This window comes from Pelophylax lessonae (genome assembly GCF_965119305.1).
Source record: "Pelophylax lessonae genome assembly, chromosome: 2".
NCBI lineage: Eukaryota > Metazoa > Chordata > Amphibia > Anura > Ranidae > Pelophylax > Pelophylax lessonae.
Genome location: NC_138769.1, coordinates 413,127,912 through 413,141,866, shown reverse-complemented (window position 1 = coordinate 413,141,866; position 13,955 = coordinate 413,127,912). Strand labels below are relative to the sequence as shown.

Below are 13,955 nucleotides of genomic sequence, written 5' to 3'. Positions count from 1 at the left end.
AATTAAAAGTCGAATATAATACAATTGTATAGTGTGCTACACTGTTTATTCTGCTGCTCTAGAATTTGTCAGGGCAATAGACAGACTAGTTTTTGTACATTTTATAGTTTTAATATAATTTTCTGATATGTATGGATTTTAACAGTATAGAGCTAGTTAAACCTTTATTGCCATTGATATTTAAAATTATATTTCACAGTGTGCTGTAGCTTGTAATAAAATAAATCTACAAAATAACAGTTTTCATTGATCCATTGAGTATCAGATTGCCCGATTAGCCAGTTTCCCTGTTGCAAAATTAGCCTTGCTTTATGCATTTTTTTTTCTTAAAAGGGAATTCCAGCAAAAAAACTTTCAAGACAGTCTGTGATTGGACAAGGATAGAGCAGGGGCAGATGAATGAAAGGACCTCCCCTTAAACAATCACAGAATACTTTGATGACAGCAGTGTCTAGCATGAATATAGCTAAGATTTTTAGCATCCCTGCAGGCATCAAGATATAGTATATCCAGCATTACAAGTGGCTTAGGTGACCCAATCAAAAGTGAAAAAAAAAAAATTTCATCCTGGAGTTCCACTTCGGCTGGCTTCGTACATTTGTGTTGCTGTAACGCAGGGGCTTTAAGTACATTGCTTTTCTTTTAGAATAGCACCCCAGCACACATATACAGTAGAAGCTAATGTGATTGTGCTATAATACACCACAACACACATCATGCAATGTGTATGCTTTTTGTACATGATTTGAGGTGTGGGGGCAACCCCTTCAAAATGAATGAGCTGCCCTATTGCTGCGTACCTAAATTTATAAAAACGTATTTGTTAACACCTGCACAAATGTGAATGAGCACTTGGGGTTCTGAGGATGCAAGTTTTTTTTTAAATATTTTTATTTTTGTCCTTTGTTTGAACTCCATTATTATATATATATATATATATATATATATATATGCAGAGATTATATATTGTGACGGTATGCAAGGTGAGGTAGTAGATAATTGCTATATTTCACCTCGCATACGTTTTGTAGTGAGAAACTGAACCTGAATTTGGCCCGGGTTTTTCCAGCCTCTGTGACAGGCTAGGTTCTGGTACAGAGATTGTAAGTTACCTGAGTCAATGCTCAGGTGGACTTTAAATGAACAGGAAGAGAGCACAGGAATGCTCTGGTCTGAGACTCGGAAGGGAATCTGAGAGAGGAGCTCTGTTTGGACTTTAAAATAAAAGGTTTGCTTTACCATGTGTTTTTGTGGGTGATGGGGACCAGCCCCACACTGTATAGTGATAAACTGCTGTTTATTTTAGTGCCGGTGTAGCGTGAGAATTACCTACCCCGTGAGAATTACCTACCCCTCGTCACTTCCGGCCAGGAACAGCTGAGCAGCGCAGCAGTGCGCATGCTCACAGGGCCGGATACCTAAAGGGACGACAGAGGAGCAGACTAGTGCGCATGCGCACTAGTATGGAAATAGCACGGTGTACCGTGATAAAAACCTACCCACGCGGCGGTTAAATAAAACAGCGGGGTTGCAATACGAATCATCTCCGCTCCTGTGGCTATCACTTCCCTGCTCTCGGCAAGTAAATATAAAAGCGGCTGGCGTCTCCGTGATTTATCTTTTCATACAGCCGCCGCCGCTTTTATATTTACTTGCCGAGAGCAGGGACGTGACAGGCACAGGAGCGGAGATGATTCGTATTGCAGCACAGTTGTTTTAATGTAACAGCTGCATTCCATACAGTGCCGTGAACCGGAAGTGACGAGGGGTAGGTTTTTCTCACGGGTAGGTAATTCTCACGGAACACCGGACGGCAAGGATTTATTTTACGGTTTTGTTGTTTTTGCATATTTGCAAACCTTTGCTAAATAAAGCTGGCAATCCACCAGACTTTAAAGAAATGACCTGCATGCTGGCCTTACTTTCCTGGAAAAGGTGATCCCTGTGAGCTAATCTCCCACAATATATCTTTTTTTTTTTTTTTTGCCTGACCAACTATGACTGTATGTAACAGACTGATAGGGCTTCCATGATTGTAGTTTTATTGCATGCTGATATTTCATAATTTGCTGCTTGAGGTGTAAAAAATTATTTTTCAAAAAAAAGGAAACATTTAGGGACTTTACTGGTGTTGTCAAAGATATTGTACAGACTCATAGAAAAATCACAATTTTATCAATCCAAAATAAACTGAATTATAAAATGTTGTATCTGTATAAAAACATTTTGTACTGTATACATTCCACTCTAGCTCCCTCTATTGTCCCATCCACAATTAAACATCTTCTAGCCACACATTTAAATTTAAAAATGATTGTGAACAGCTGTATATACACTATGCACAAGGCCTCTCTCGATGTGTTTCTCTTGTTGCTTCCTCTGGGATGGGGCACAGAAGAGACTACAGAGACTCCTTGATACATGGGTAAATCGCTGTCCCCTGAAAAAAAAAAAAAGTCCTCCAGAGGCACTAGTGGGTTAAGCATCGAAGACGCCATTGTAAACCCATGACAATATGATCTCCACTGTATTCATTGAGAGACAATTTTAGTCCCCACACTACTAATGGCTTAGATGTTCAGTGTCCCCCTACATGCTGTCCACCTGTAAGAAAAAAAAAAAGTTTAGGCCAGGCACATCCTGAGATGCATGCTAGTCTCCAAAAAAAATTGTCTGAATTGAACCCACTGGTTGGTCCAACTATTTACAAGCTTCATTGGACATGACTTATAATAAGCATGTCAGGCAGACAAGGGGCTGAGTGAGTTGAATATGTGATGGAGGATTAGTTGAGCCTTATTGTAATAGACTAGTAGAAACCCTAATATGTAATCTAAATAAAGTAGATTACAATAAGTTATAAAATATAAATATTTTGCAATTTTAATAAATGCAGTTACTGTACTAACTGATATTATAACCAGGGTTTTACTCCTTTAAAAAAAAGTCAGCACTCTTTTAGCGTGGCTTTACCTTTTGTTTTGTTTGTTTTTGTAGAAACCAAAAGAAAGTCACATTGGCAAAGTGTGCAAAAGGTAAAAATCTATTTTTGCTTTTTCATTATACATAGCTCATGGCAGCTTTTCATTATTTAACCGTTTGTTTTATGAGAATTAAAATTGGTATCAATTATCTAAACTTGATCATATGTATTAGATCCTATCTCTGATCTTCAGATTTTTAAATTTCAATAGTTCATTAGTATATTCGTTTTACATTTTTTCAGAATGTGTTCTCTTGTGATACATTGTAGAATACTCTCATCTTGTGCTTGTATAGCATATACAGATGTATTTTTTTCCTACCACATGCAGGCCATGCATTCTGATCTTTGATTCTTTGACAACTGGATCTGTGAGGAGTACTGTACAAGTTTTAAGAGAGTAAGTGGCTTTACTTCCTACCATCTAATTACTTGAAGCAGATTTGAGATACTGGTATATTTATATTTTTAACTACCGGTATACTGTTTGTGTGACAGAGTTAGGAGCTTTTTTTTTCAATTTTTGTGTGGAAAAGCAAGGTACTCTTCCACTGAAGCTAGAGAGATCTGAACAGCCTAAAGACAAAAAAAAAAAAAAAAAAAAGCAGAAGCAGATGAACAATTTTACCATTAGTTTTTGTCTGAAACTAATAGAAACATACATACATATACACACACACACATAGACACTATCTCACAAAAGTGAGTAGACCCCCTCACATTTTTGTTAATATTTTATATCTTTTCATGTGACAACACTAACAGAAATTATACTTTGCTGTCCCCTCAAAATAACTCACACAGCCATTAATGTCTAAATGGCTGGCAACAAAAGTGAGTACACCCCTAAGTTAAAATGACCAAAACTGGGCCCAATTAGCCATTTTCCCTCCCCGGTGTCATGTGAATCGTTAGTGTTACAAGGTCTCTGGTGTGAATGGTAAACAAGTGTGTTAAATTTGAGGTTATCGCTATCACTCTCTCATACTGGTCACTGGAAGTTCAACATGGCATCACATGGCAAAGAACTCTGAGGAGCTAGAAAAAAAAAAAAGAATTGTTGCTCTACATGAAGATTGCCAAGACCATGAAACAGAGCTTCAGCATGGTGGCCAAGACCATACAGCGGTTTTACAGAAAAGGTTCCCCTCAGAACAGTGGTAAAATAAGGGGGGGGGTGAATTAGGTAAAAATCACCTAGTAAAGGAGGGTAAAGTACACCCTCACCAATTATGTGTAACAGATTACAGACAAAAAAAAAAAAAAAAAAAAAGGGGGGACTACTGCATAGTACAGGCTGTGAAAGATAGGCATTAAATTTACTCACGCAGTATAATGTACAAAAGGTTTATTGAAAAATTTCTAAAAATATATGGAGTATAATTGATTTGAAAAATTACTACACCTTCCCACAATTAGACAAAAACAAAACCTACAAATGGACGATATTAAAAGCAAACCAGATAGTGATCCAGTGTGTTGGAACTACATTATCTACCTGGAACTCAGCAGGGTGTATGGATCCAGTCATATGTTAAGTGCAGTTACTTCAATCCTAAATGCTGGAACCCAGTAATGAGTATGGGTAAATGCTCCCAAAAGATCATATAATGGTACCGAATAGATGGCTACATCCACAATGGATAGAGTCAATATAACTAAGCAAAGTGACTATCCACATGAATGGATCACTGTCGTAGACGTACCCACTGCGTGGGTAAATTTACTGCCCATCTTTCACAGCCTGTACTATACAGCTGTCCCTCTTTTTTGTCCACTCAGAACTGGCCTCGCTATGGTCGACCAAAGAGGTTGAGTGTACGTGCTCAGAGTCATATCCAGAGGTTGTCTTTGGGAAATAGACACTTGATTGCGGCAGAGGTTGAATGGTTGGGGGGGGGGGGGATTTCAGCCTGTCAGTGCTCAGACCATACGCTGCACACTGCATCAATTGGTCTGCATAGCTGTCGTCCCAGAAGGAAGCCTCTTCTAAAGATGATGTATAAGAAAGCCCCTCAAACAGTTTGCTGAAGACTAAGGACATGGATTACTGGAACCATGTCCTGTGGTCTGATGAGACCAAGATAAACGTATTTGGTTCAGATGGTGTCAAGTGTGTGGCGGCAACCAGGTGAGGAGTACAAAAACAAGGGCGTCTTGCCTACAGTCAAGCATGGTGGTGGGAGTGTCATAATCTGGGGCTGCATAAGTGCTGCCAGCACTGGGGAGCTACAGTTCATTGAGGGAACCATGAATGCCAACATGTACTGTGGCATACTGAAGCCGAGCATGATCCCTTCCCTTTGGAGACTGGGCCGCAGGGTAGTATTCCAAGAGAATGGCCCCAAACACACCTCCAAGATGACCACTGTCTTGCTAAAGAAGCTGAGGGTAATGTTGGACTGTCCAAACGTGTCTCCAGACCTAAACCCTATTGAGCATCCTCAAACAGAAGGTGGAGGAGCGCAAGGTCTCCAACATCCACCAGCTCCTTGATGGCTGCCACTGGAACCTCTTCCAGGATGACTTTGGAGCTATGGTGAACTCCATGCCCAAGAGGGTTAAGGCAGTGCTGGAAAATATTGGTGGGCAAACAAAATAATGACATTTTCACTTAGGGGTGTACTCACTTTTGTTGCCAGTGGTTTAGACATTAATGGCTGCGTGTTGAGTTATTTTGAGGGGACAGCGAATTTACACTGTTATACAAGCTGTACGCTCACTACTTTACATTGTAGCAAAGTGTCATTTCTTCAGTGTTGTCACATGAAAGGATAGAATAAACTATTTACAAAAATGTGAGGCGTGTACTCACTTTTGGGAGATACTGTAGATAATTATTTTATGATAAAAATAATTTACTTTAGGAAATCACTTTTGTGAAAAGAAATAACTAACAAAAAATATAATCTACTATGTACAATTTCTTCACAAGCCATATTGTAGTTGAATGTTATTCAAAATTACCTTTCCTTTTCACTTACAGCACTGTAACTTTTAGAAAAACTCAGTGTAATATGGCAACCTGGAGGTCTTCTGTACTCCATTGGTGTACGGATCACCCCCAAAAATGTAATTTCTTGCTGATGATATGGGCTCACTGATTTTTCCAGAAGTCTGCAGCTAAGGCTAGGTTCACATTAGTTTGGGCTGCAGGAAGACGTGTAATGACACCTTCCCGCAGCCACAGAAAAAACGTATCGCCATGCATTGGAAACCGCAGCGCAATTTGCCACAATAAGAACTTCACCGCATTATGCGTTTCCCCGCAGCCGCATTTTCTGAAAAGGTGTAGGAACATTTTCCCTGCATTGTTAGTGAGTACATCAGCCCCATCAAATGAATGGGCCTCTGTCCCTGAGCCAAAGTGACTGTAGGGAAACTATGTAGATGTGAACCAGGGCCCAGATACAAATCAGAATTTAGGCATCCTCTGCAACATAGGTTAATCATTTCTAAAAGGATTCAAACCCTGCATTTTCTCCACTAGAACACTGCAAGTGCATCAGCTGAACAATAATGAAAAAGTCACTCCTATTCAGATTCACTCTGCAGAAAAACAGCTTTTTCTTCAGAGCTGAAAAAGGTAGGGCTAGGCAAAGTTTGTTGAAATCCCTGCTATGTACATTAACCACCCAGACAGGATTGTTTTTTTTTTTCCCCTCGACAAAAGTGGTTATTCTTTAAGATGCAAGAAGAATAGGTAAATACTATGGTATGCTTTTATGACACTATTGTTCATGGCCTTCATACATTTATTTTTTCCTTTTGGATAGATATTTGAAGGTGGAGTGTCAAGTGAAAAACAAATTGGAAAGGGAATTCAGCAGGTCCTCTATGAGAGAACTTTATCCTAAAGTACCAAAGCAGAATAACAGCACAGACTGTGGCTTGTACCTCTTGCAATATGTAGAGAGCTTCTCTCAGGTGGGTTTAAAATGAGTCACAGCTATGTAGATCTGTCTCTGTCCCTTTTCTTGTCCCCATTTTGCCAACCTTTTACCTACTCCTTGGGATCTTCTTTTTTATGTGTTTCTCTTTCATTATTGTGCTCCTCTTCCTGTCTGAAAGTGCTTGTTATTTCAACCCAGGTTTCTACAATGCTAGGTTGGTACCAGTGTTGGGGGTAACTAGTTACAAAGTAACTGATTTCAGTAACTACATTACTTTTTTTGGTAACTAAGTAATGTAACTAGTTACAATACTAATATTGGTAACTACACTACTTTACTAGGCTATAGGAAAGCGCTTTCCTGCGTTACCCAAGCCACGCGATACAATCGTTATTTCGAAGAATAGAGAGGGATGAAGTTTATGACTTTGTTGCACTTTATATTTTATTCTCTTTTTTTCAGGTTTTGTTCTCATGTTTCCCAAAGCCTGTGTTTATACAATAAACTCTATGCAGAAAGAGTGTCATGTATCTTCTTCTACACGGTCAATTAACTAGTTCCCATCCGCGCTACAGCCTATATACGGCTGCAGCGCGGACTCGAATTTTCGGGAGGCCGTTTTTAAACGGCCTCCCAGTGACACGCCCCCCGCGCGCTCCCGCGAGCGCGCAGCGGGGAGAATCTGTGTCGGCCGTGTCCCTTGGACACGGCCGATCACAGATCGTGGTGAATGGCCAATCACAGCGGCCATTCACCACGTGATCGGATCATCCAATGAGAGATGATCTCATATGTAAACATATGAGATCATCTCTCATCGCCGGCGCTCCTTCCTCACACGGAGCCTGCAGTGTGAGGAAGGAGGGAGAGCTGCACAGCGCCAGGGACAAAGAGACATGTAATCAGGGCACTGATCACCAGTGCCCTGATTACTAAAAGGTAAAAAACATACACAGTGCCCCCCCATCAGTGCCCACAGTGCCCGCCATCAGTGTCCCCCATCAATGCCCACAATCAGTGCCCATAGTGCTGCCAGTCAGTGCCTGCTCATCTAGGCACTGATAAGCACTGACTGGCAGCACTATGGGCACTGATTGTGGGCACTGATGGTGCTGCCCATCAGTGCTCATCAGTGCCACCCGTCAGTGTCCATCAGTGCCATCCGCCAGTGCCCATCAGTGCCGCCTCTCAGCGCCCGCCAGTGCCGCCTCTCAGTGCCCAGCAGTGCCGCCTCTCAGTGCCCAGCAGTGCCGCCTCTCAGTGCGGCATATTAGTACCTCCTCATCAGTGCCCATCAGTGCAGCCTATCAGTGCCCATCAGTGCAGCCTATCAGTGCCGCCTCTCAGCGCCCTTCAGTGAAGGAGAAAAATTTATTTTCAAAATTTACTCACAGAAAATAAGAAAAACTTTTTTTTTTTTCAAAATTTTCTGTCTTTATTCTTTTTTTTGTAAAAAATAAAAAACCCAGAGATGATTAAATACCACCAAAAGAAAGCTCTATTTGTGTGAAAAAAATTATAAAAATTTCAAATGGGTACAGTGTAGCATGACCGCGCAATTGTCAGTCAAAGTGTGACAGCGCTGAAAGCTGAAAATTGGCCTGGATGGGAAGGGTGTTTAAGTGCACAGTAGGCAAGTGGTTGAGAGAGGGGAAAGTAAAATAATAAGTAGTGAAGTTACTTTTCAAATGCAGTAACTAGTAAAGTAATCTCGTTACAATTTACAGAACTAACTAGTAACTAGTTACATTTTTTGAGTAACTACCCCAACACTGGTTGGTACATGTGCTGATTTTAGTAAAGTGTCTGGTGTAAGCAGCCATGTACACCTCCATTTCAGGAGCCTCTTACTACCATAGCAAAGACCACCTCTGCATTACAAATGAAACATCTCTTGACATTTCCAAGAATGCTGCAGTCTGGTTCCTGCTGAGTTCTCCACTCCCTCGCTCTAAGCCCCAACTTCTGTCTGGCTGATACAGATAGTTGCATTGCTTTTCTCCTCTGTGGAAGAAGGAAAAATCTTCCACTCGTGACCCAGAAGATTCAAGTGATTGTAAAGTCATTTTTCTTTTGTTAAAAATAACAAATATGTTATATTTGCCTGTTCTGTGCAGTGGTTTTACACAGGGCAGCCCAGATCCTCATCTTCTCCGGCCCTCCTTTGCTGCTCCTAGCCCCTCCCTCCTTTTGAGTACCCACACAGCAAGCAGATTCCTATGGGGGCACCTGAGCCAAGCTGCAGCTCCATGTGTCTATTCAGACACACAGCTGCCATTCGGCCCCATCCATCGCTCTCCTGAGTGGCTATCTGACTTTGATTGACAGCCGCAGGAGCCAATGGCGCCACTACTGTTTCTCAGCCAATCAGGGGGGAGAGTCCTGGATGGCCGAGGGACTCATGGACATTGCTGGACAGAGATGGGGCTCAGGGTATGTATAAGGGGTGCCTGCTGCACACAGAAGGTTTTTTATCTTAATGCACAGAATGCATTAAGACCCGGTTCACACTAATGCGAGTGCCGGGTTCGCATGTAATGTCGGAGCGCACTGCTCCGACATTACATGCGATCAGCTGTGCGGTGCGAGTTTAGCCATACAGTTTGTATGGCTAAATTCGCATCGCACCCGGTGCAAACACGCACAGGAGGCATTTTTGCAGCCGCATCAGGATCGGATCGCACAGCGGTTCACACTTGTGCGATCCCATCCTGTGCGAACTGCACGATCGCACTGCGATATGCGATCAAACTGGGGGTGTCGTTAAGATTACATTGACACCCCCAGCGTATCGCATATGGCAGTGTGAACTGCCGGGGGTGCGTGTGCGATGCGGGAAAAGGCTGCGAATTCGCAGCCTTCCCGCATCGCAATAGTGTGACCCGAGCCTAAGAAAAAAAAAAAAAAAAAAAAAAAACCTACTCCTTTCACTTTTTATGCCGAATGATTTTTTTTAACTGTTCCCTTCATAGGGATGTTACATATCCATACTTCTCTAATCTCCTTTTTCATTCGCGTTTCCTCTTTTCTTGCTTTGTCAATCAATTTTTCTCTATCGTTCTTTGACGGACGCAGTCCTCTGATGCATATCAGTAGGGTAATACCACCCCCTACAGGAGTAGGACACTAGGCAGAAAACTTCTGGCTACGCCTTAAACAGGACTTGGCTCAGGGAGTCCGGGATGTCAAACGACCGGCCGTCCCTTCGGACCTGTAGGAGAGTACTGGGACCGATGGTGTCCTTCGAGGAGATCCCTTTTGCTCAGTTCCACACGAGGGTCTTCAAAGGGAAATTCTCCGCAAGTGGAACAAACACCCGAATTCTCGGATTCGGTTAAGCCACAGGACCAGAGAGTCCCTGGTCTGGTGGCTTCGGTCCCTGATGCTTCAGTCGGGGAAACCTTTTCTCCCTATATACTGGTCTTCGCAGGATAGAGGCGGAAGGGATTCCGGTCATTCTTGTGGCTCCGGGCTGGCCTTGTCGCGCCTGGTACGCCGACCTGGTCAGGCTTATCGCAGATGCCCCGTCTTATGACTAAAATGCCATTTTAGTTTTAGTCGTATTTTAGTCGTATTTTAGCTAAAATTGTGTTAATTTAGTCAACGAAATTAACACTGTCTGGCTCGCTCTTTGTGCTCACGGATGGCCCAAAGAAGGGGCTGCCTGCGTCTGCTGCGACTATTTTCAGATGGATCAGACAGACAGTGGTGCAGGCTTATTCCATTAGGGGTCAGGTTCCACCCTTCCCTGTCAAGGCGCACTTTACTCAGGTGCTTCCTGAGCTTTTTGCCATCAGGTGTCTGTGCTTCGGGTGTGCAGGGCAGCAACCTGGTCATCTGTTCACACCTTTACCAAATTTTATAAGGTGGATGTGATGGCATCTGCGCATGCCTCCTTTGGCCGCAAGGTTTTGCAGGCTGCGGTTTAGGGGGCCTCTTGGCCTTCCTTGAGGGTGTATTTTTGTGTTTGTTTTCAGGTGGACCTCATCTGGTTGTTCTGAGGTGTCCTGTGTTGCCTGGTTGGCCTTGGGGGACTGTTTTCTCTTTGTTCTGGTTCCCACCCCTCATTTTGGTACTGCTTGGGACGTTCCTACTGATATGCCTCAGAGGACTGGGTCCATCAATGAACGATCGAGAAGACTGGATTTTTGACTTACTCTAAAATCCTTTTCTCTTAGGTTCATTGACTGACACAGTACCCACCCCTCTATTTTTTGAGTGGGTTGCTGTGTTTTTCTCTGACACTGCTTTGATACAAAACTGACATCCTATGCAGGAAGAGAGGGTATACCCCCAGGGACTGCCCATAGGCCTAGCCAGAAATTCTACTCCTGTAGGGGTTGGTATTACCCTACTGATATGCATCAGAAGACTGCATCAGTCAATCAACCTAAGAGAAACATTTTTTACGGTAAGTCAAAAATCCAGTTATTTTTGTATCCATTTCACATCAGCGTTTACCTTTTAAATTCACATTATAATTTAAAAACAAATTCAGAAAGTATTCCAGTAATAATGTGGAGATGCTTAAACTATCCAACATGACTACAGCTGTCATTAAGTAGGTATTCATTCAGAATGTTGTGTATTTCATTCGTACAGTACACAGACTGAGTATTCATAGGACTACAAGGACAGAGGGTGCACCCACTTTGCACATTACCATAACACATTTTATCAGAGCCCTGTGGAAGGGGGATCTCCCCTCGAAATGCTTCAGCCATCGCTATAGTTTTCTTATGGTTGTGAATTGGCTAGTGGACCATGTGTTCGACTGTTGGATACTGATGAGCTTGACTATTTGCTATTTTCATGAGTATATATTCAACTATTCTAATAAAACTTGTTATTAAGGTAATGCACAAGGCAGGTGTGCCCTCTGTTCTTGTTTTTGTAGTGCATTCTCTAGAGTTCCCCAGCCCTTGGGAGGGGGGGGGCTGCACAGTCCTTCCAGGATTCGAGTTATTGATGATCTGTGGCCAAGTGCAGCCTGACAGCGTTTTTTTTTTTTTGAGCGCAGGAGAATATTCTTTTTGCGTATTCGTCGGCCCTGGGTTATAGACTGGTATCTTCAGGTGGTTGAACACTGGCAAAGCTTTTGAGGACATGCCCCTTTGATGCCTCTGCTATAACCCTACCCTACTCAATGAATCCTTAGTCTTTTGAAGTGATGAGCTGCTTCTCCCTTACAGAGAAAGGATAAGTTTACCTTCAAAAAATAAATAGATCCATGCACAATTTGTATTGTATTTGGTTTATTTTTTTTTCTCAGGAGCCTGCAGAGCATTGCACTTGATCAGCAGGTCTCATGTGCAATGTCAGGCACCTGCAGACACTGGGGTTTATTAAAGCTGGAGTGCGCAAAATCAGGCTCACTTTCGCATAAAAACGAAATTGCTTCCAGGTTTTATTGCCAAAGCTTAATTAAACAAGCTGAGGTTAGAAGCTGATTGGCTACCATGCACAGCTGCACCAAATTCTGAGTGCGCCGGTTTTAGTAAATCTACCCCCCTGTCTGCAGCTGTCTGCTCGTACCTGTATACAAGGTTTCTGTTTGAAGTATTAGTGAACTATGAGAGCGCTTACCAGAATCCTCACTGTTCATTAAGAATTACAAGCTGTGTGATGCAGTTTCAGACAGGACTTGCAGTTCATTCTTTCACAGATTCCTGTGAAAGTAAAATGATGCAGATGTGTGGACGGAGCCCCGAACAGCTGCACGATTTTTAAATTGTGACACCCTAAATACAGGTGGAGCAGGTTACTAAAGGTGAACTTAGCATTTAACTAGTTTTCTGTATTCTCTTACAATGAAGGCAGTGCATCCTCAAAGGTGCAAACTCATTAAAATCTTGGGAGCCCTTCCTGGACCCCATGCCATGGGGATGGCCTATAATGTTGCTTCAGGCACTGTATGCTGCACAGGCACTCACCTTGGCATTTAGTGTATCAGGTCTAGTGAGCAAGCATACTTAGTTCTGCACCAACTAACCAACACCCACAAGGTCCCCCGTCGTCTCCTCTTCCTGGCTTCTTCATGGCATGGGATGATGTCACACCTCCCAGCACATTGGCACTATGTCCGAAATGTAAACTGCGCTCCACATGCACAGCTAAGTGTAGATTCTGTGGAAGTTTACGAACAAAAATGTAAGTTTATTTAATTGCAGAAGAGACATTGCATTTCTCTTCTGGAATAAAGAGCCTGCCTGTTCATAATTATTTTTTTAACTTTAGTTCCACTATAATATCCGGCTTTGGCCATCACTTTTACTGCACAGAGTGGAAGATGGAGGGACAGCACTGTTGCACAGTGCTGTTATTATCCCCTCTTCATTATGCATATAGGAGAAATGACTGGATGGATGAGTTAAGATTTAGAAATATTTTGATACATAGCAAAGATCACGTGAATTTAACTGAGCTTATTTCATGCTTTTTTTTTTTTTTTTTACTCTTAGATTTCTAATGTTTATAGGTGTAAATATGCTGCATTTCTAACTATCATTTTCACCAAAATTGTCTTGTAGAAACCAATCGAAAACTTTGAGTCTCCGTTGCATTTGGAGAACTGGTTTCCCTCCTGCGCAGTGAGAAAAAAGCGAGAAGAGATCAGAGACTTAATTCTTCGGCTACATGTAGAGCAAACAAAGAAGAGTTAATTAAGCTTCCATACAGCCTTGTTCTATTATTTCACTTAAATAAATGACTGTTTCTTCTAAATGAAGGCTATACTAAGTCTCATTCACACAGCTGTTGATGCTGTATACTGTTAATGGGCCACTTGTTTACATGTCCCTAACCGCTGGCAGATGCTGATTACATGCAGTCCGTTCAAATCTAATAAGATTCGGTGGCTGCATGGACTCAGCCACTTGTCTTAATGTGACAGGCGTGCAGATGTTAGTTAGTGTCCTTGAACGCACACCGTCTGCATTTGGGCCATGCATCTGTACGCCTGTCACATTAGGACAGGCTGCTATGCCCATGCATCTGCTGCATCCTCCTAACAGACTTGAATGAGTTGCCTGCACACAGGCTCTGCTAGTTAGAGATGCATAAACAAAGCGGTTGTTTAT

General features: G+C 42.4%; 1 protein-coding gene across 1 annotated transcript in view; it reads left to right on the top strand.

Moving 5' to 3' along the window:
- SENP7 (SUMO specific peptidase 7) overlaps positions 1-13,693 on the top strand; it is a gene marked incomplete at its 5' end in the record, with an annotated part of 95,674 nt that extends 81,981 nt beyond the window's left edge. Inside the window, 4 exons of the mRNA XM_082248099.1 lie at positions 2,998-3,035; positions 3,315-3,383; positions 6,760-6,910; positions 13,407-13,693. Of these exons, the coding sequence (XP_082104225.1) occupies positions 2,998-3,035; positions 3,315-3,383; positions 6,760-6,910; positions 13,407-13,538 (390 nt within the window). The 3' untranslated portion in view covers positions 13,539-13,693. The remainder of the gene's footprint in view (positions 1-2,997; positions 3,036-3,314; positions 3,384-6,759; positions 6,911-13,406) is intronic.
- Positions 13,694-13,955: the final 262 nt, after the last annotated feature.